This window comes from Phalaenopsis equestris, unplaced genomic scaffold (assembly GCF_001263595.1).
Source record: "Phalaenopsis equestris unplaced genomic scaffold, ASM126359v1 Scaffold001078, whole genome shotgun sequence".
Lineage (NCBI taxonomy): Eukaryota > Viridiplantae > Streptophyta > Magnoliopsida > Asparagales > Orchidaceae > Phalaenopsis > Phalaenopsis equestris.
The window spans coordinates 81,200-105,330 of record NW_018165517.1 but is presented as its reverse complement, the minus strand read 5'-3'; the positions used below and the strand labels follow the sequence as shown (position 1 = coordinate 105,330).

Sequence of the window (24,131 nt, the reverse complement as noted above, 5' to 3'; positions counted from 1 at the left end):
TATATATACATAAATTATAAATGTAAATATCAAACTTATGGTTTTAGATGTGTAAATGCATAAGAATTGTGATGTACGAAAAACTGTCATCAATAAGAATTTATTCTACGTATGACTTCAATTCCCACATGTAAAATGCAAACTCATCAACATCCCTACAAATGAATTAATTTACAATAAATCAATGCATATCTTTTATAGCATTTACTCCACTTCAGATGGAAAACCTCACCTTTTAATGCTATTGGATTACACAATTTAAACACCTGCTCAAGGCCTAATTTTATGTAGCTTTACGTGCCGCGGACTTTATTCCTGAGTTATTTTCATGTTATTTCTGGGTTATTTTCAATAATCCTAAAATTATCTAATTATTTTTGAGTTATTTTAGGATTATTGAAAATAACCCAGAAATAACTTGAAAATAACTCAGGAATAATCTAAGGGGCACGTAGAGCTACGTCAGGTGTCCCGACAAAAAATACGCTCCTGCTCAAGGGTATAAATGCAAATTTAAAAATTTTTAAAAAATTAAAAAAATAAAAAATAAAAGAAATGCAGCATTCGTGTTGAAGCAGCGAAGTCGCCCTTTCTCTTATGGCTCTTTACAAGATTCGATCACCTTAACAACTGCTGAATGTGTTTCAGGCGATATCATATTCAAATTCAGATGAAATGCCTGGCAAAGCATAGGAGAGCATTATCTTAATTACAAGCAATTAGGGCAATTTCATACATGACATTCACATTTTGACTATTTATAAAATAAACACCCTCTATCTAATTTTCAAATTCACAATAAAATCCAATATGCACTTTTTAGACGTTACTTTTGTAAATAAAAATTAAAAATTATAATGATGTTATCTGCGTAAATATCTCTAATCAGTTGAGAGGATAAAAATCAGGATCATGACTTTGCATAAAACATAAAGATGCAATAGTTTAAGAGAAATGACTTGAATGTTAGTTTTGCAAATAGGAAAGATTTCGATGTTTTATGTGCCTAAATATGGGAAAAAAATTGCGTGCGCTTGTTACGTACGTAAAATGGTATTCGGGGGTTACACAGGGGTTACACGGGGATTACAAGGGGTTATAACCCCGTTGTACCTCATGTGTAACTCCCGTGTAACCCCGCTGTAATCTTGTAACCCCAATGGATAAAATAAAAGCGGGGTTACAAGCGCGAGTTACAAGTGAGTTACACGAAAGTTACAAGAAAGTTATAACACGCTTGTAACCCTCATGTAACTCCCGTATAACGCCCGTGTACCCTATTACGCACACATCTCTGCGTACGATTGACGTACGTAATTTTTTTCCCTAAATATGACGTTATCCATCAAAAAAATCTTACCACAAATCTCTCCAACACAGGAACAAGAATTTCTAATCTGTGATTGGGAAGGCAGCGGGCTATCGTTTCTTTCACTGTGGTACTGCAAGGAGCAAATAAAACACCACATCAATATGGTTTTCACATTTCGCCACACAATTCTTATGTATTTACATATTTAACACTTCTACTTTCATATTTACGCACATAACAATCTAATCATTAACGTCGCATAAAAAAGATCATTTTTATTAACTTAAAAAGTGAAATGCAGCTTTTCATGCAGAAGTTCATGACACCATGGTGTTATAAAAGTAAATAAAGAAGGGATATTTACATACATACCACATAATTCTTATATATTTACATAATTAGGTCGTGTTTAGCTGCAGGAAAGATTTAGCATTAGTAGGATTTAGTAAATCCAGATTTATTAAATCCACCCACTTGCTGGATTTGTTAAATCCGGATTTAACATGACAAATTTGGGACCTTAAATCCGAAAGTTCATAAATCCATAGTACTTGTGCTTTTTTATGTTTGGCTGGATTTAGTAAATCCGATGGATAAATCTTGTTAATAATGCGGTACCAAACACCCCCTTAACATCTAAACTTTTCTATGTACAAGCATAACACATAAATTTTTAACATCACATCAAAAATATCACTCTTACTAACATTTTAAAAGTGAAATACACGTTTTCATGCATAAATTTATAACACCAAAGTGTTATAAATACAAATAGCAAACTTTAGGTGTTAGATATGTAAATACATAAGAATTGTGTGGTATGTATGTAAATTTGCCATAAACAAAATCAGGTGTTAGATATGTAATGCATGAGAATTGTGGGGTATATATGTAAATTGACCCCCCATGAAATCAAAAGGAAAACCTTTCGGTGGAGAGGAATGCGAGCAGTAGAGCTGTATAAGCCTCAATGATCATCATTTCAGCCTCACGCTGACTTTGCAACAAAGACGCCTCATCATCCTGTCAAAAATCCAAAATCACTCAGTCAGAGTAAATAAGCGTATCTAAGGCACCTCTAGATATTGTTGTATCAAAGTTTAAGGCATGGATACATCAAAATAAACATTTCATTGCAACCAAAAAAACAGTAAATCGATAAATATTAAAGATAAACTCATCAAAAAACTCTAGTATAAGCTAAAACCTCTTCCTCTTTAGCAGCATTCCCAGCTCCTTGATTAGACATAAAAATGGAGCATAGCAAAGGTACTACATCCCTGTAAGCTTCCATGCTTGTTGATGTTCCCGGCGGAGTCACTAAAACACGGGCAGAGGCTAGCCGCAGTCTGTAGAAAAATAAAATGTGACATGTAAATTTGATTAAGAATTTGCTTTACACAAATGGTTTATGTTATACTTGCATATTCTCCAGAGAACAGAAATAAAACTTGGAAGAAGGAAAGAATTTGTTATCCGGAGAAAAAAATCGAAAATCAAAGACTTGAATAATCAAAGAAACACGTGTCAACTCTCTCAATAAGAGGATTATCTGCCTGGCATGACGTATGCAAAGTTTAGGCAAACATAAAAGGCATTCAAGGCTTAAGACTCGAAGCACATCTCAAACTGAGGTGCACAAAAAAAAAAAACTCGAGGCTTAAGCCTCACTGCCACTGCTGAGTGAATTGAAATAACTGCTCTTAAATCTCATTCATTCATTAAAGACTTGAGCTTTTATAAAGCCTTACAACTTTCTTAACAAATAAATTCCTTGATATCATCTATATTTCCTATTTATAAATAGGATCCTAAACTATATAGAATTCTCAACAACCCCTCACAAGATAGGCAAAAGATATCCACCGAGTCCATCACACAACCTAGATAGATCTAATAAGCTAAGTCCCTTGGTAAGGCAATCAACTACTTGCTCTCTAGTAGCTACATGACTTATCTCCAGTAGTCCACTGTTTAGCTTCTCCTTGATGAAGAACCGATCAATCTCAACGTGCTTGGTTCTGTTGTGCCGCACCGGGTTGCTGGCAATGTTGATTACTGACTTTTTGTCACACCACAACTGCATTTGAGCTACTTGATCCACCTTGAGCTCTGCCAAAAGAGCTCTCAGTCAAAACATCTCGGCAACTCCTAAGGCCATGGCCATGTACTATGCCTTTGTCATCGACCTCGCAACTACCGATTGTTTTTTTCTCTTTCAAGGGGCAAAGTTGCCCCCTATAAACATGCAATATCCTGATATAGATCTCCTGTTATTAGCACAGCTAGCCCAATCAGAGTCACAGTAGCCCTCAATGTCTAAATATCCATTTTTTATGAATACCAACCACTTCCCTGGTGCACTCTTCAGGTAACTCAGAATCTAAAACACTGTATCCATTTGGCCCTTCTCAGATCAAGCATGTGTTGCACTTACTGCAAATGATATGTCGGGACAAGTGTGACTCAGATAAATGAGACAGCCTACCAACCTCTGGTTCCTCTCAGGATCAACTCGCTCTCCTGTCTTTGCGCTCAATTTTCACGTTTGATAAATTGGTGAAGCTAAAGGCTTGCATCCGGACATGTTTATCTCTGTAAGCAAGTCTAGCCCATACTTCTTTTGAGATAGAACAATCTCTTCTGCTCCATGAGCAACCTCAATTCCAAGGAAGTATCTAAGTTGTCTTAGGTCCTTCACTTCAAACTCTTTGCCCAAACTTGTCTTCAACTAAGCAATCTCTCCCTCGCCATCATCAATGACAATTATATCATACACGCACACAACAAGAATAGTAATGTGACAACTATGTTATCGAAAGAATATTGTGTGGTCGTCATTAATCTGTTGTAGCTCATTCCTATCATTGCTCTCCTAAACCTGTCAAACCAAGCTCGAGGAGACTGTTTAAAACCGTACAAGGATTTCCTCAGTCTAGATGCATTTCCCACTATTTAGTTTGTGTCAAAGCCAGTGGGTATCTCCATGTATACTTCCTCCAATAGATCCTCATGAAGAAACACATTCTTCACATTCAATTGGCGTAACCTCCATCCACCATTCACAGTCAGAGAGACGAGTGTCTTGACTTTGCTCATCTTTGTCACCGGTGTAAATGTCTCATCATAGTTGATGTCATAGGTCTGACTATACCCTTTAGCCACCAATCTTGTTTTGTAGAAATCAATCTTTCCTTCTGAGGTCTACTTCACAGTGAAGACCCATTTACAATCGACTGACTTTTTTCATGTTAATAATAATGCGAGCTCCCATTCCCAGTTCTTCTCAAGAGCACCAAGTTCCTCCAACATGACAAAATTCCAATTTGAATCCTCCTTAGCTACCTGCCAACACTTGGGTATAAAGAAAGTATCCAAAGATGCAATCAATGCTCTGTGGAGGTGATATGTTAGAGTATAAGATAAATTGGGCAATGTCCTATGAGAAACTAAAACAATCAAGAGAATAATGATCAAGAGGCTGGCCTGCATTGCTGTGAGAGATCCTTTTTAAATTCATGGAAATTTGGTCACCTCACAGGTATGATTTGTGAGCCTCCAAAGACTAAGCTGAGATATGGATCTTGGGAAGTGGAGAACTCCATGGTCATGTCAGTGTTGATCAACTCTATGGAGACCTCAATTGGTCATTCATACATGTTCCCCCTTCAGCTAGCGTCCTCTGGACGGCTATCCGTGATACCTACTCGGATGTAAGAAATTTTGGCCAACTCGATGAGATATATAAGAAGATCCGGAAGGCAATACAGAGGTCAAGGACAGTAACACAGTACTATAATGACTTTGTTGTGCTATGGATGAAATACGACATGAACTACGATTACATTTGGGATTCTACGACCGACTTATCCCTCTTCAAGAAGATTATAGAAAATGATTGCATGTTTCAATTCTTGACTGGCCTTAACAAAGGCCTTGACGAAGTTCAATGTCATATTCTTGATCGGGATCCTCTTCCTTCCGCTCGCACTGATTTCACTGAAATTCATTAGGAAGAAAGCAGGAAACTTTTCATGCTCGACACTTCTACTCCTTCAGCCGAATCGTACGCCTTGATCTCAAATAGTGTTCATCCTTTGTCCATGGCACCTCGAACTGGTCACCCCACTTGTGATTACTGTCACAAGCCTAAACACACTCGGGACAAGTGTTATAAACTTCATGGCAAGCGGACATTAAAACCTTTAACCAAATCCTCTGCTGCCAAGGGTCTCACAGTGACGGCCAAGCCTACCACGACTCAACCGACTACTACCCGGAACATCCTGAAATCCCCGAAAAACCAGATGGAGCGATTGATCAAGCTTCTTGAAGCCAATCAAGTTTTCACGGGTCTGTCGGCCTTCAACATCCGACAAGGTGCTCTTCATATGGCTCTCACGGTTGTTTCCTCCTCTTGTCTGTGGATTAGTGGTTCGGGTGCCCTGGATCACATGACTGACTGCTCGTAAGCTTTCTCGATTGATTATCCGTGCTCTAGAAAAAATACCGTCTGAATTACCGATGGATCATGTAGTTTCATTGTTGGTAAAGAGTCAGTTGTACTATCGACTAGTCTAACTCTGGAGTCTGTTTTACAAGTTCCTTTATTGCAATGTAACTTGTTATATGTCAGGTTGACAAATGATATCGATTGCATTGCTAATTTCCTTTCTAATAATTGTGTTTTTCAGGATCGTCGTTCAGGGAAGATGATTGAAACTGCTAAAAGAGAAGTGAAACTCTAATACTTTCAAGAGTAGAGCACTGAGAGTGAAGACACGTCACTCAAAAGTTGTAGCTATCTCGAGCTATTGAATGTCTCATTATGTTGTTGCATGGTCGTTTGGGTCATCCTAGTTTTTAATATTTAAAAAAGTTATATCCTTTGATATTTTCTAATAAAAATCTCTCTAACTTCAATTATGAAACGTGTCAGTTATCCAAACATCATCGGATACATTACCCACCCCACAGTTACACACCTTCCGCTCTTTTCTCCCTCATTCACAGTGACATATGGGGATCTTCTTGCACATCCAGCTATACCAATAAAATTTGATTATTGATTTTAATTGGTACCACACTCAAATGACATGAGTCTATATTTTAAAAGACAAATTGGAAGTTGTTGTGACCTTTCAATACTTCTATACCTTTGTGTGAACTCAATTGAAAACTCTTATTCAGGTCCTTAGAACCGACAATGGCCGTAAGATTTTTAACTCTTATTCAGGTCCACCACCATAGTTCTTACACGGACACTCAATAAAATGGGATAGCCGAGAGAAAAAATCGCCACATTCTCGATGTTGCTCGTTTCATTATGTTTCAATCCAATATCCCTAAAAGATTTTAGAATAATTCTATTCTAACTACCACCTACCACATAAATAAAGTTCCCTCTAAAACTCACAAGTTTCGAACCTCCTTAATCGTCCTGATGTCAAGCTTCCATGCCAATCAGGTTTTCTCCACATTAGATCTCAAGATTTTTGGGTGCACTGTCTTTGTCGGAACAGTGCCCTTACTTGGAGTAAAATTGAATCCAGATCTACAAAATGTATCTTCCTAGGGTACTCCGCAACTCAAAAGAGGTATCAGTGTCTTGATCCGACCACCAACAAAAACTATGTGAGTGTTGATGTCTCATTCTTTGAAAGTGTTCCCCAACTTTCTAGTTCGACCTCAAGTGAGTGGAAGCTTGAGTTTCCTGATGGTGTCCCTTATCCTACTTCTCTGAATGTTCCCTCCATTGTTCGTCTCACTAAGGAGCCCCCTATTTCGTTGAGTGTACCATCTCCTTCTCCCACTATTCGTGTTTACACTCGACGCACTCGTCCCAATGCTCTGATTCTGAAGCTCGCTACCTCCTTACAGGAGCTTGACTCAACTCTGGGCGACATCCTCAGCACGACCCCTCCTTCGAATGAGGTGAGTTCTCCAAATAAGGTATGCAATCAGAAATGCTCCCTCTATTTTATGGCAAAATATGTCTCTTTTCACAGTTTATCGCCAACGTATAGAGCATTTTCTACTGCCCTGACGGATCATCAGACCCCAGCTACCATTGAGGTTTCTCTTGCTACCCCAACCTGGAAAACGAAAGTAATGGACAAGATGAATGCCCTCCAGCGAAGCCAAATATGGGACGTTGTGGACTTTCCTCGGGGTAAGAAGGTTGTAGGGTGTCGTTGGATTTTCAGCACCAAGTTCAACTCTAACAAGCCCTTTGAATGCAACAACGCACGATTGGTGGCCAAAGAGTACTCACAGACCTAAGGAGTTGAATATGATGAGACATTTGCTCCGGAGGTTAAGTTAAAACATTATTCGGGTCTTGTTGTCACAGTAAATCTGGATTGATTTTTATTTCAACTAGATGTCAAGAATATATTCTTAAATAGAAAGCTTACAGAAGAGGTGTATATGTCTCTCCCTCCTAGCTTTGATTCTACTACCTCCAGAGGACAAGTGTGCATGCTACGAAAGTCCCTCTATGGGCTAAAGCAGTCCCCAAGGGCCTGGTTCAGTAAGTTCACAAAGGTGATTGTTAGTCATGGTTTTACTCGGGCTTAATTGGATCACACTCTTTTCTTCTGAAATTCCTCCAATGGCCATGTAGTTATCCTTAATATTTATGTTGACGATATTGTTCTTACAGGTAACGATCTCCTAGCATTGGAGTCCTTAAAAGACATTCTTGCCACATCCTTCAAAATGAAGAACTTGGGATCTCCTCGGTATTTCTTAGTCATGAAAGTGTCTTAGTCATCTCAAAATATTTTTTTGTCTCAATGTAAATATGTGATTGATCTCTTAACAGAGAAAAATATTATTTGTGCAAAGCTGCTACTATTCCTATGGATCTGAATGAAAAATATCTGAAATTCACAATGTTGTGTTTGTCAACAAAACTCCTTACCAGCATCCTATGTGAAAACTCATCTCCTCGCTCATACTCGCCCCATAATACATCACACTGTTGGTATAGTGATGCAATTTATGCATAAACCCTATAAGAAAAATCTCCAAGCTATCCACTATTTGAAAGAAACATCAGGCTAAGGTTTGTTTTTTTCGTCAGATCTCTCAGTCTATTATTGTTTATACAGATGCTGATTGGATCAGATCAGTTCATGATCGACGTTCCACCTCAGGGTATTGTTCATTTGTATATGACAATCATGTCACTTGGAAAAGCAAAAAACAATTTGTGGTTGGCCGAAGCAATGCTGAAGCTAAATTTTGGTCCATGTCCTTGGGAATATGTGAAGTTTTCTAGTTACGCATCATACGTCGCGAACTTAATACGCCAACCTCCGTCCTGCTACATCTATTTTGTGATAATAAGGTCGTAATCAGGATTGCTCCCAATCCAGTCCAGCATGATCATAACAAACATGTGGAGATTGACAGACACTTCATCAAGAAAAAAATTGAGTTCATGAAAATTTGTGTTTCATATGTGTCCTCTAGTGGTCAACTAGCGGACATCCTCACCAAGAATCTTCCTCGTCTTTTGTTCGATGACTTCAAATCTATGTTGAACATGTCTGATATTTATGTTTCAACTTGAGGGAGAGTATTAGATTTATAACGACAATCCCTAGTCGTTATTACTTATCACTAGTTTTTATTCCCTTATTATGTATTTCCTAATTGGTTTTGTTTTGTTTTATTTTTCTACTAGTTGTTTTATCCTGTTTTATTTCTTTCCTTTCCTATGTTTATTGTAATTGGATTTAAATGCCCTCCTTCTATCAATGAGATTGAGCTGCTCTATTCCAAACCTCAAAAAAAAAAAAAACCCTAATAAGGTAAATAACAAACCCCTATGGTGCCCAAAAAGCCCATGGAGGAGGCTGGAACAACTTTAGCCTATCCCTCCTAGAGTGGTTCGTGTGTCTCAGATTCACCTACGAGCGAGAACGGGATCAGGAGCGCGAGCTAGAGCGGGAGCGGGAGGGACATCCGCATCATGAACACTTCTAGAATCAGTGATTTGCAATAATGATCCGACGCAACTTCCACCTGCAGAATTTAGCTAAATAAATGATTCGTTAAACTCTTCACTTTCTTCTTTTTTCTCATATTGGTATTCACCCATTGACATCCATTCTATTTATCGAATGGGAATGATAATAACAATAAGTTTGTTTTCAAATGCAGCCTAGCTACCCATTTATCAAGTGAACGGATATAGACCGGAAACAATTAAGAAAAAAAGCAATTGTACAATAATGAACTTAAATCCATCCTAATTAAGCCCAACCAGCATATCGCTAAATCCATGTAATATTCTCTGCAACCGTCTACTACCTAACCTCGTTTCACTTATCACAAGAGTCCAAAAAAAATTATAAGCAGTTGCAAGTCTTCTGATCGCCATAGAACTGAAAAGAGTAATTTTGACTGTATTTCGTGTAATCTAAGTTGATAAGTAAAAGAAGAAAAGTAAAGAGGACCTTAGGCATGCAAAGTTAACCTGTTTAAACTATCTTTCTCAACAAGGTTCACAAGCAAACCCAGAATAGCGACCAGAAAATCCAATTCATGATCATTTAGATTTCTATCATTAATACGACCAGAAACTTTGCTTCTGTTGAAGAAAGTCATACTCTCTTCAATTTCAGTGTCCGTAGGTATAAACAAGTCATATTTTGGGAAATGACTAGCAATCAAGGAAGCCAAAGTATCCAGACCTCCACAGGCTCCAATTTGTTGACAGCCAACAAGGTTATTGTTCGTTAAGTTCATAAGCACCTGCCAACAAGTGCTGAAAATAAGAGAATTGGCAAATCCACGTAGATTTTTGAACGATGAAATTATATAGTCATAAAATTATAACAAGAATTAGTAAGATTAGGCAGACAATAAGTTATACCGGAAGTTTACTTTCTCTTGAAAAGAAAACTTTGTGGTCAAGTATATTCGAACAAAAGAAACAACATGAATTATTAGTTTAAATATTATGCCAACATAAACCATATAACAGCATAAATCAGTCAACAGAGGCAGAATATATTGCTAAAGCTGCAGAGGATTTATGTTAGCATACCCGTTCAGCAGAATTCCATATTTTTTCAGGAAACAGAAATGGTGATCATCATATCCAAAATAAATTAACTCAAATAACATAGATAACTGGCGAAATGACTTCCATGTCCTACGAACATATAAATAACTGGAAAATTGATTAAACTGAACTCCGACCAAGATATCCGCTAATAAATAAAACCATATGGCTCTGTATAGCATCACCAATAATGACTCCAACCTTTATTTTTCATTTTTTTTAACCATCAAAATAGTTGCAGCCTAATTTTCAATCAGCCTAGTTGGAATGTATATAGAAGATAGAAGCTATATTTGGTAACCTGGAATCTGAATAGCCACGACCTGAAGATAACAGACCAAACAACCGGATATTTGTTAACCAAGTAATTGTGTCCTTTTCCTTTTGTGAAGTTGCAAATCTATGAAACTGGTACATCAGAACTCCAAAATCATTTTGTTTTTCCGGTTTTTAAGTGTAGATATCAAACAAGTAATATTTTACTGAAAATAAAAAATACTTGGCTGCTTCTAGGGCATCAGCAAGTTCGAAGAGCTAATATGAAGGCTAAAACCAGTGAGCGAATAAGAGCATGTTGATAAGATATGCGCTATATTTCTGCCCATAAGGCGCATAGCAAAATACAAAGATTGTAAAATAACCTTCACTGAAGTAAGAAGACAGTCCTCCAGAAAAATAGAAACCTTTTGATCTACCGATGGACATGATTTATCACTGGATTGTATGTTGGCTTCACGAGTAGGCTGACTTGATTCATCCTCGATGACTACAAGCTCGTATCCATTGGCATACTCTTCAGCTAAGAAAGCTTTTTTTCTAGTTTGAGTTTTTCCTTTTCTTAATGAAAATTGTTCCCACTTTGATAGTCCCATGTTATCTTCATCAAATTCAAACGGATCATCATGGTCGCTAGTACAGTCACCCACACCATTGTTAGAGATTTGAATTCTCTTGGAATGTCCATGGGAAATTTCTCTAGAATCAATTGACTGTATCGAAATCCAGTCATTAGGAGCTTGAGGATTTGCATGTAATTTCGAATCAAAGGTACTTCTGCAGCTTACTGCTTTCGAACAGTGTAATGTGGTATTATATGAAGTAGATGCAAGGCAAACAGATTTTTCTGTTGCAGATAAAACATCACAATCAGATGTAGATACTTCTAGCTTTGAAGTAGACGGCTTATGACGTTTATGGCATACTTCAAGCTTCTCTGATTGAGAATTCCTAGCGCCACAGTAAGAAGTTGAAGGATAATCCTGCATATCTAAAGGAGGAAAACAAGAGAGGATATGATAATAATTAAACGTATGCAAAGGAATACATCTAGTATGACATAATTTGCACAAAGGAACAGACGCACACACTTTCATTGTAAACAGTTCAACACAACAGTATGCATAAAAGTGCGCGTGTGCACACACGCATTCACGTTGAAAAGAACGTACGCATAAAAGCATGATCACTAAGAACATGAAAATGAGGCTTAAGCATAGCCATATTTAAGGTTGGTTCTAGCACTACAGGTTGAATCCTGTCTATTCCAGCCTTCAAACCTGCTGCTAACATACTCATAACTTCTAGAGTTGTAATCAAGTTGAGTTGAGTTGAGTCGAGTATGTCATGGATTGGAATTGACTTGCTCAAATCATAAGTTCATGCTCGGTTCGAGCTTTGAGCTGAGCTTTCACATATATGTTCATAATTGATTTGTACTTGTTTGTTGATATTAATTGAACAACCTAAAAATTTGAATAATGAATTATTTTTTATATAAATTTTAAAATTTTGATTTGTATTTGATTTTTTCACATAAAGCTAGTAATTAACTAAAATTTCGAATAAATACTTGATTTTTTATCTAAAGTTATTAACTAATGATTTTACAAATCTAAATAAATAATCAATTGAATAAATTTTAAATTAGCATTTAACTTGTTCATAATGCATAAGTTGTAAGAAAGTTTTCTTGCAAACAAATAATATAAATAAGTACTAGCAAATTAGTTTATTGAAATAAAATAATAAGAAGAAAATACATTAAATTTATATGCATATTAATATTAAATTATAAACACCTATCATTAAATATTATTATTAAATAAGTTCTAATTAATAAAATTTTATTTAAATAATATATCATGTTAAGTATAGAGCAATTATTAAGTTACTTATTGAACATCAAACGATTTTGTTTGTGAACACAATAAATGAGTTGAACAATGTTCAAATTTTGTTCATTTAGCCTTCAAGTTTTAAAAAAATATTCAAACATATTTATTTATTAATTTAAACAAACATAATCGAGTATTAATCGAGACAAGTTCAAGTTGATCCTCAAGTGCATTGGCTCATTTACATCCCTACTTACTCCCATCCCTATCCATCCTATCATCAATACCATTCATGCGCCTACATGCTTCTTTCAACATTATTATTCTTAATTTTAAAAATAAAAAATGAGGACTTTATGCATTGAATATAGCAAATAAGTTCCTGCAAGTTCATATCTTGAAAGAAAATGCCATACTAGAATCAACGTCTTCTAAAGCCGGGCACAAAATAAAAAACCCATAGGTTCTCTTTTTGGAAACCAGCCAGTAAACATTCAATCAAGCCAATACATATGAAATTTGTGGTTGAACAAGCTAGTCAATTAGGTTGCCTGTTCAATGATCATGTCAAAGCCGCATAACACACAAATAAAAAGAAAAGAAGAAAAACTGAACCTATCTCCTCAAGCAACCCAAAATCAAGTATACCGATACAGTTGCAACTTCAAAGCACAGCAAAATGTTTGTTGCTTCTTACCAAGCATAAAGCGAACAAAGCTATAAATCAAATCTTAACGTAAACCACAACCCAAAGTGCAAAACCTACGCTAGTACTCATGCTAACAACACCGTCAATCTAAATCAAACTTGTCAATAAATTACCCCGTGTCTTACACAAGCGTTTTCAAGTCAAACCAAAACTTATAGATACTGAATAGTTATGACATGCTTCTAAGCTCTTATTAATCATGCCTAGTACCACAGAACAAGTGATGATGCTTTCTGCCTCAGAACTATTCAATGAAAACTATTAGGATAATGATACTGGAGATAACTCAAACCACGGCTGAGCGATAAATTTATTGCTGAATTCAACAGTGATGACGAATTTTTAACATAAAACAACACAAGCATGTAAAAAACAATAACAACGACGACGCTGCAAATAAGAAAGAAAACAACACAAAACACATAAATGGCTCCCTAGAGGAGGGTGGCAAACCTGGAATGGAAGGAAAGAAGCGACGGCAGTGCTGGTGGGTCGGGCGCGATCCGTAAGCTCCAGCGTCAGATAAACTTTTAGCTAGTAAATGAATCAACGTCAAACTCAAAAGCGAAACAGTACCGCGATCCGTAAGCTCCAGCGTCAGATAAACTTTTAGCTAGTAAATGAATCAACGTCAAACTCAAAAGCATGTTTCGACACATAGTTTAACCCTGGTCAGCTCAAGGTACTTTAGAGTAGGTAACTCTTTAGTGGCAGCAAGAACTGGCCTTGGGGGGCTGGCGGCAACAGGAACAGGACCGGAAGGCCAATGGAGCTGTTGGAAGGCGGCTGGAAGCACAAACAACGGCAGGAAGAGTGGTCAGAAGGCCTGTGCGGTGGCTAGAAGGAGCCTGGAGGGCTAGACGGCAGCGGAATACAGGAAGGTTAGGGCATAGGGGGTATGGCAGAAAGCAGGTGAAGGAGAATATGGAAGGATAACTATCCCCTCGGGATTGAGTTACAGCCGAAGCACCCCTCGAACCGTTGGAGAAGATAACAACTTCAGACAAGTTACAGACAGAGCACCTTCTCACTTTCGGATAAATCCCTAGAAGAAAAAACAACCACCAACGGTAAACTGGACAGATATCTGAAATCAGAAAGACTAAAACTGACCCAAATCAAAGCAAACAACACCGATATAATGAGGAATAGTAGTTAGAATAGGTAGGAAATAGAAATATAAAGGTGATGGAAAAAGAAGGAGGTAGACAAGGTAGGGAATCAAATAGGAAAAGGAAGGGCTAGACAAGGTAGGGCATCAAATAGGAAAAGGGGTGAAGGGGCTAGACCGCGGTATTGTAGCTGCTACAGTACCGCGATCCGTAAGCTCCAGCGTCAGATAAACTTTTAGCTAGTAAATGAATCAACGTCAAACTCAAAAGCGAAACAGTACCGCGATCCGTAAGCTCCAGCGTCAGATAAACTTTTAGCTAGTAAATGAATCAACGTCAAACTCAAAAGCGAAACAGTACCGCGATCCGTAAGCTCCAGCGTCAGATAAACTTTTAGCTAGTAAATGAATCAACGTCAAACTCAAAAGCATGTTTCGACACATAGTTTAACCCTGGTCAGCTCAAGGTACTTTAGAGTAGGTAACTCTTATCTGTAGTTAATAAGATTCCTTAGATATTATAGTTTAAAGGTATTTGGTGTTGGCAGATTAGACCCATTAGTATGCCTCAAACGACAAAATCATGAGACCTTGATTGGATTTATCTCCATCTCTCCAATCATTCCTCGGCTAAATAAATTGAAGCCTAAAATATAAGCCCAGGCAACTTTCTTAATAGAAGGTGCTCTCCTAATAATGAAAAGAGTAATAAATAATGAGCATCTATGCCCATAAGAAATTTAGATCCTAACTCTAAATAAACTTTGATTTAGCACCAAGGAAATATGATTAAATTAAACCTATTATACTATAAAAAAGACTACTAAGCCCTCACATATACATATTGATGAGCTCGAAGGAATGAATAAGTTATTCCTAAGAGATTAATTATGTTCACATCAGCATGAGTTATTATTATCAAAATTAGCTGTTAGTTATTTGTGCGTCTCTTCTTTGTGCAATTAAAACAAAAAATATAGATCAAGCTAATGATATGGAAAAAAATAATAAAAATATTATTCAATATGCATCTTCAAGGGATACTAACAATAATTTATAAATTATTCCTACATAATAATAAGAAAAAAAATTGAAAACATGTGAGTTATACAGTTATGAAATGTTGATATTGACGAATAAACTCGTCTTAAAAAAGCTAACTCAGAGAATTTAATTTTTAAATAAAGGTGATTTACCCACTCATTCAGCTAAATTTTAAAATTTTGACATTAGTTAGGGCATTATTATTAGCATTTTTTATTGAATTACTGATAGCATTCTTGTTTCTTTAACAATTCTCTCTCTATGAATTTATATCAAGAAATCAAGGATTAATTACAATGTCAATTTAGTTTTATTATTGTTAGAAATTTCATCATTTTGTCCAATCAATTTATAATCTTCAACAGGCATCGCTTCTTACTTTTGCTTTCAGGAAGCACTTTATGCATTCATTAATTGACTCAACAAGTTCAATAAACAAAATTTTCTCAGCTCTGCATTTAAAAGTAGATTTAAATTATACATGTAGTTTAGACATAAAGATGTCCTTAGGTTCAACTTCAAAACTATGGCCCAAAGAATGGGAAGAAAAAACCAACAGTTGCCCAGTAAGAAGTCAGAAAGGAAAGTGTACCCAAATGAAATTCCTTAATGCTGTAAAACAGGAAACCTTGAAAGTTTTGATGATACATTGGATGAATGGTAAATTATTTGATGCAAGACTTTACTTGAATGAGGGAAAATTTGCAACATAGTACCCTCCAAGCAATTTCGAGATACATCGGTGATAAAGTGGATTGCGAATGAGAAAGATTTGAGAATAATAAATAATCTAAAAACAATTGGTTGGCATGAAAAAGTTGCGTTACTGTTTCCCATAAGTGAGACAAAAATCAACCAAAGAGAGCCCAAATACATGACATTTTAAAAAATAACTGATCAAAAGAAAAAGTGCATGCTCGTGCAAATGTAAAAATAGAAAATAGGCAGTTTCAAACCCTCCACATAGGCTCACATAATGATGTGCATTTTCATGCTTCTGATTTTTGAGAGGACAAATCGCCACTTCAAGTTGGCGATTTTTTTATCAATAGACTTTTACAAGCAACATGAACTTGAAACGAACCAAGATGTTTTTTCACAAAAAAATAGGATAAAATAAAGATTATTCTTCACTAACACAGAATAACATAACTTAAATACGTAAAGATAAGCTCCTACAATTCGAGAGGTAGGGGATCTCTCCTACACTTACAATTCGAGAGGTAGAGAATCTCTCCCAAACCCTAATCCTAAGACTCAATACCACAATCTCACAGCATAGCCTAACCCTAAAAATATTAGCCCTATTTATAACCCCACAATCTCACAACATAACAAATGACTAAATTGCCCTTAGACGTCGTCGCCTTATTCTAGTTCACGACGTATAGATCACACTCATAAAATGGCTTGAATCTGACACTTGCAATCAGTGCTTGATTATAAAAAGTGATAGGTCGCTGACACTACATGAGGACTGCGCCTAATCCATAGCCAGAAACATCTATCTCTATAATGAAAGGTTGGTTGAAATAAATTAAAGCCAACACTGGCACACTCATCATGGCCATCTTTAACTTCTCAAAAGTCTGGGCCGCCGCTTTCCACTATTGAAAGTTATCATTCTTTAACTTCTCCCTCAATGGTCACTCAATCGAACTGCAAGCATTCACTTTTGGTAGTATCTTGTAAGTCTAAAAAATCCTCTCAACCCCTTCATGATCTTACGTAGTGGTCGCTCGCCATCTTCAATGGATCTATCAACACCAAGTACTTGCACAGATGAGAGTCAACACAAAGCACCACCATTTCGTCTCCCTCTTGAATACTCTGCATTGTCTAATCAGTCCCTTACAAACTCCTCTGCTCTTCTTCACTCGTCTTGTTCCCATCATTACTCCTGAATAACCTTCCACATGGGAGGCCACAATAAAAGGCACTGGCACAGTTGGACACAACCCTCCGTCGGGGTCCCACCCACAGTGATTCTTTTTTCCAAATTAAAATTACTCGAAGCGATCTTCTCCAGTCCCAAATTGCACGTCGACCCGTTCCGCCTGTTGCCACCATATGTTGCATCATTCTCTCCAGACCCTATCGCTCGAACTCCTTCACTCAATCCTACCTGCTTCCGATCGTTCCAGCCGTTTAGATCTCTCACTATTCCTTCCAATTGTTGTTGCTCAAGTCCACCCCTAATTCCTTCGTTCAATCCCCGGCTTCAGATTCGCATAAGGCGAATATGCTTCCATGATGTTGCACGAATCATCCTGCTTATGGCTGCTCGCATCCGTTCCTGACATCATAGCTCGATCCCATGGCAAGTGGCAACCGATTTGCGTGAAACTCCGCTATTTTTTTTAACATCACTTCCAAGATTGTGAATTTCCCCTCCATGTACGAAAACTACCAATCCAGAGACGAGAAACGCCATGCATTTCAAATTTGATTTGATTCATCTATATTTCTAATTTATTCTCCATAGCATCTACATTTTTTTTTCGTCGTTACTCCCAGAACAATTTTCAATCATGACATGTCTACAATCCCATTATTAACTTCCCAACTAGCTCAAATAGCGATTGTGTCACTAAGTTTGATTCATGTATGTGATCCCATTGTTGACTTGTTGGCTTCTCAAATTGCAACTGTATCGCAAGGGTCCTTGTATGTCGTGATCCCATCGGCCCCCGGCTAGGTTGAATCCCAACTGTATTTCGAGGTTCGGTCAGGAAAGCGTCGTTGGCTTCTTAGAAATTGAATCGTGACTACATCATGAGGTTCACCCATGAAGGCACATGCACCTGTAAACCGCGATCTAGCCCTTGGCTTCACAACTATCTCAAATCACGACTATATCATGAGGTTTAGACAACACGACAAATATTGTATGTTCATATCCCGCCAAAGGCTTCCCAGCAGCTCAAATCGCGGTTGTATCGGGATATTAGGTCACAAAGGCGATAGTATTGTGAGGTTTGTCCTCCCACAACACCGTGACCTATTCTTCCCAGAATTGAATGCTTTGATACCATTTTGATATACAAATCAAGATGACTTTTCACAAAAAGTAGGGCAAAGAAATATTTTCTTCAATAATACAAAAGAACACAACACAAATACATAAAGATAAGCACCTATAATTCAAGTAGTAGGCGAGATCGCAAACCTTAATCCCAAAACTCAAGACCACAATCTCATAGCATAACCTAATCCTATACATATTAGCCCTATTTACACCCCCACATAATAATAACTAACAAATAACTAAATTGCCCTTAGTCGCGGGGCATAACAGACATATTTCAGGTTAACAACAACTAATAAATTTCTATAAAAGTAGATTTCATAAGTTTCAATGAAATAGGATAAGCATGGACAAGAATTCAACATTGATGGTTTCTTTGTTGAGAACAAAATTTCAAAGACAAAATCTAACCAGATAAAGTAACCATGCACCTGTAACATTTTCCATCATACAAGCACCAGAAGAAGAAAGGGGTGATTTCCCATTGTCCAAGATGCTAGAAATACTCGAGCGGAGAGTCAGGCCTAAATGCAAGGTCAAAAGAGAAAATTATAAGTAACTGTAAAAGATAAGGCTAAGTATGGCTCTAGAATAAGCACACCATTAATTTAATATAGTTCCATGCATGTAGCAGACCTGATAAAAACCTAATGCAACTGATAATAGTACTAACAAAGGACAAAGGCACTCCTCCAGATTCCGATTTTGGCTTCATTTTAAGCAAGTAGTTCTGTCACAAGAATTGGAAAATTGATATAAATCAAAGATAGAGATAAAAACAAAAGAGTTATAAGCATTATTTAATAAAACTAGCCTGATTGTCTTCACTCATAAAAGTAGCATTCTCCATGATTTTCAAAGACTTGAGCAGAAGGACAACACTTTCCAGGGAAGCATTGTCCCCATCTTTCGAAGCTAAAACTGACACAGATTTCTTTTTAAACCAACCCTGCAATGTCCATTTTAACACTTTCTCATTTTTTTAATATTAGAAGTTTAGTCTAAAAAATAGAGAAAAGTTTAAAAAAAATTGATTTGATGGGTTGCAAGTCATGCGAATTGAGTTTTGAGGATGACTCGAGATAAAATGGTGCAAAAACAAATGCACTCAAATAAACTACATATCAAATGAACATCTCAGGCTAAATTGGGTTGCAAATCACGTTTAAAATTTGTATGTTAAAGAGTTCAATTCAGCATTGATTTTAAACTTTCTCACCAAACTATTGACACTAAATGTGAATAAGGATCCATGTTATTTAACCTAATAGTTTTGCAAGAAAACAGAAAAAAAAAATTAAGGATAGACAAAGGCACATCCCTCAGGTCTGGAGAATGCTTTACATTGGTCCGTTTTTTTAAAATCATCCACTATGAATCCCAGTGTCTCATATGATTTGAAACTGGACCCCAAGAGATGAAGGTGCTCCAGGAGTGGCTGCCTTGATGGAAGTTTCACGGCTGTGTATGGGTTGAGATAAATGGTATGGATGGTTTTAAGATTGAGATCTCTTGGGTTCTATAAAGTTGGATTTCCTTTCCCTTGTTCCTATGCCCTCTCCAACGAAAGCTTTCTGATACAAACTCACAGGTATGAGCTTACACAGATGTACACTTCATCAGCTGCTACATCAGTTTTTTGTGTGCTCCCATGATTGAATAGAGAGAGAGGAGATAAAGATAAGAACAAGGGAAGGGCTTACATTTTTGTCCCCATATAATGGCTCTAGCAAAAAGAGGACATTCAGAAAATCTGTTTCAAATGAAAGGGACTACTGAGAAGTGTCTCAAGTAGTGTGAACCTCCTATATCTCAAGGATTTAGGTGTAATTAGCCAAAATATTAAAACCTACCAAAGAGTCGTAATGAGGAAAGGTTTTCCAATAATTCCAATATGGCTCCTTCAATTCCACGTGCATATAGCAAATAAGAAAATAGAAAAAGAAAAAAAAATTGAAAAAATATAATTAAAAGTGTGCTTTTAGGATTGAAGCAAAGCAATGTGCTGGCTGAACACATCACTTGCCTATGAACCACAATCTAGCAACAACGCCCACAAGTGAGGATTATAGCAATGTGTACTTGGTTATGAATTATTATAAAATCTTGGTTCAAATTTCATGCTTTTATTCAGTATTTATCATAATAACTAAGCATGAGTGTTCATTCTCTTAGTTGTTGAGTGTTCAATGGTTCTCCATCATCTCCTGTTGAAGCCATTTGATTCTTGATGGTTCTTCTCGTCACACATTCTCACTCTCTCACCTCATACTGCCTCTACCACTTGCCCTCTAGCTAGTTGCGCAACCCACAAATATTGTTAATTTTAATGGTTTTGATCTTTTTCTTTTTTTGCTTTCAAATAATTAGAATTTATTCTTATTTTAAAATATCATAAATAATGATGTTTATTATCAAATATTATTTAACTTCGACATATCAGAATACTATTAAAAATACTATTAAAAGCACCATTTTGCTTTGCATTTTACTAATTAAAGTAAAAATAAAGCATTATGCATTACATTGTACTCAACATTTTGAAAACACAAAGCGAATAAAATATAATTCTAGCTTATACCTTTTCACCCTTCAAAGATTTAATAGGTTAAAGTAAAAATAAAGCATTATGCATTGCATTGTACTCAACATTTTGAAAAGACAAAGCGAATAAAATATAATTATAGCTTATACCTTTTCACCCTTCAAAGATTTAATAGATAAAAAGTAACAATTAATACATCTTTAACTAATACCAAAATAGTAAAGTGTCGAAATAGTCTCTTGACTATTTCATGGGGACATTTTAATCCCAGAGTTTATAAAAGTGTCAAATTAGTCCCACACTCTTTTGATACGGTGCTGAAATAGTCCCCAAAGACGATTAGTTTAGCCCCCCATCAAAATAGTTTGGGGACAAAAGTAACACCATTATAGACTCTGAGACTAAAATGGATTCCCGCAAAAAGTCAGGGGGTCATTTTGACACTTTTCTCAATACCAAAACATCAAAATATTGAGTATAATCAAAATAAGGGAAAAATTAGCCTACACCTGAGGAAGGAAAACCAAGCAAAATTGAATAGGATACCTCTGCCAATTTGGTACTTGATTCAATATAGGTTATAGCTTAACAAACCAACATAATTAATTTGCTACCACATTCCAAGGTATAATTAGCCTGATTAAACACAGTGCAACCCATGTAAACAAAACATAGACATCTACAAAAAAAATATTACGAGAATTTTGAATTACTAATATTCATTTTGAGTAGATAGATCCACTATAGATTAGAGAAGCAAATAGATGAGCCACGCTATAAAGTTATGAAAGAGTGGTGGAATATAGACTTATAAAAATTAAGAACTATATTAAAGATCATGTTGGCTTATGCCAGATCCACTACAAAAGAAATGTCTATGCTAAGTAAACAAATGGAAATATATACAGAAAAAATGATCTTCAAAAGATTTTAGTTCAACTTAAAAAAACATATGATAGAGTAATCACCACAGCTAATTAGGTGTACAATATGAAAAAAAAATTGTCTAAGTAAATTGACCTAATATTAGCCTAAGTAAATTGACCGAAGAGCTTCAAATCACAGTAGAATTATATCCCATATAAACCTTAAGTTCATATGTTTTGTGTTGCATATGGAGTTGCTTAAAAAAGACATTCAAACTAAGATACTTTGATGTTTATTTTTTTGTAAATGAGATACTTAAATAAATAAAGAATAAAGATGAAAATATTTAAAATATAATGATTTTAAAATTAGCAAAATAAATATTGAGTATATGATTTGCAATTTAACCAAGTGGTATTAATAATTATCAATGAATGTTAATAGAAGATAAAGCGATACAAAGGTGTAGTACATTGAATTCATTATTTATATATATATACATATATATATATATATATAAATTATTATATTGGGAAGGCAAGAACTTACCAAGAGGATTGAATAGCAGCGTCGAGGGTTATACTGTTGGGTTGAGCCGTGGTGTTAACAGAGAGAAGTTGGAGCTGCGTCGATGTCGAGCAGAGGAGGCAACAATGCTGTCATGCAGTGTAGGCGAGTGTAGTTCTTGCGCACTCGATCTTGACGAATGAGCTGAATAAGAAGAAAGGGGAAGAGGAGCGATGCACTCACCGAGTGCACGGAGTCAGATCGTGTGAAGGGAGAGCGAAGCCGAGCATCACACAAGGTGAAGGCAGAATCATATGCAAAGGGGATGAAGACGAAACCGTCGCGTGATTTATGGCTCAATCAAAGTAATGTTTATAAAAATAATTTAATTATATATATATATATATTAAAAAGCCCAAGGACAAATATATTAATACGGAAAAGATACAGAAAGGTTGTATGAGAGAGTCTAAAAGAAAGTCCAACTCATACAATACAACACACACAAAACCCAAATAAAGCAACGATACATAAAGGCAAAAAACCAAAAAGTCACAAAATGACACAAAAGTGCTAGGGACGTCCCACTTTAGTCCTCCTGCCTCGAGTTCTCGGAAGTGAACCGGTTAACAAATTTGTAAGATGAGTACCATTGCCCGTAGTAACCAAAATATCGTCCATCAGATTCCTGAGCTCAAGTAGATCTCCATTCTTCTTCTTCCTCCTGGATATGTAGACTTGTCATTCCTCATCTGATAATTGACTCATCTGATCAGTAGATTCCAAAGGTGGTCGGACAAATGTAGGTCGTTGCACATCCTGATCCCCATGAGCCTGAGTAATATTAACATATTTATGGACCTGATGAGGCGATGGTGAAGCAGTAGAAGTATTTCTAACTATATTATCGGCGATAGGTCGGCGATAGGTTCTATTGCAGGCGTAGTCTGAAGAATCTCCTTCTCCCCCACGATAGAAGTTTCCAAAGACTGGGGAGCTACAACTAGGGACTGAATGATTGTCATATTGCCTACGGGGATATTGACGTCTTCCAGGGTATCCTTCTGATGATCAATTGTGTCAAAAACTTGGAGCTGGTCGGAATGAGATGGAATCATAGCCTCTAGCGAAACACTTTGCTTTTTTGGTTTGAGATGGGGGTGTAGATGGTGACATTGAAAACTAAAGTAGCCGAACATACGACAGTTCGAACAATACGACGGAAAATGTTCAATTTCTACCTTCTGCCAATATCCATGGTGTTGTGTGCCCAACCAAATTTCCTCAGAAGCGGGTGAAGTGATGTCTCTTTCAACAAGTACTCTGGCTTCAGATGGACGAGAAAGATTAAAAGTAGGAATATTTGTCTTGAGTGGCTTTCTATAAGCTGAGGCAATAGAGTACAATATTTTTTTAGAAAAAAAATGAAATTTCAGACTAGGGAGTCGAATCCAAACCGGAATGATTAGCGGTTCCGTCTGTGGGTCAAAATCCACAGACCATTTCAGAAACTTCATTGCTCTATTATCAATCCAGATTATCCTTCTAGCAAATAAGCGCATGTAATCTTCTTCATTGTTAATTTGAATAAGAACGTGTCTCTCATCTGATAGTCCAATTTTTCACTCTCCAACAATGTGTATAAGTTCAAATTCTTTACGAATGAGCTCCATTTTGGGATTACCATATAGAAATTTCTCAACCAAATTCAGACGACAGGAGGAAGCAAGTTGAATATCATCGTCTTCTGTAAAAAAGATAGCAAGCTCTCCATTTTTTCATTGAATACATTATATATATATATATATATATATA

The 24,131-nt window shown here is 36.5% G+C and overlaps 1 protein-coding gene across 4 annotated transcripts in view; it reads right to left on the bottom strand.

Annotated features, from left to right (window-relative positions):
- Positions 1-427: 427 nt before the first annotated feature.
- The window catches only part of LOC110032988, a 44,208-nt gene continuing 20,504 nt past the window's right edge, over positions 428-24,131 (bottom strand). For 2 of the 4 annotated variants that reach the window (XM_020736802.1, XM_020736804.1), the window contains 9 exons: positions 19,212-19,346; positions 19,034-19,127; positions 18,829-18,921; positions 11,033-11,658; positions 9,801-10,078; positions 2,520-2,661; positions 2,238-2,335; positions 1,361-1,442; positions 429-679 (listed from right to left, as the gene is read on the bottom strand). In XM_020736802.1, coding sequence (XP_020592461.1) covers positions 596-679; positions 1,361-1,442; positions 2,238-2,335; positions 2,520-2,661; positions 9,801-10,078; positions 11,033-11,658; positions 18,829-18,921; positions 19,034-19,127; positions 19,212-19,346 — 1,632 coding nt within the window. In that variant the 3' untranslated portion in view covers positions 429-595. Of the gene's footprint in view, positions 680-1,360; positions 1,443-2,237; positions 2,336-2,519; positions 2,662-9,800; positions 10,079-11,032; positions 11,659-18,808; positions 18,922-19,033; positions 19,128-19,211; positions 19,347-24,131 lie in introns of all 4 variants that reach the window. The other 2 variants (XM_020736803.1, XM_020736805.1) reach the window with 2 other exon arrangements.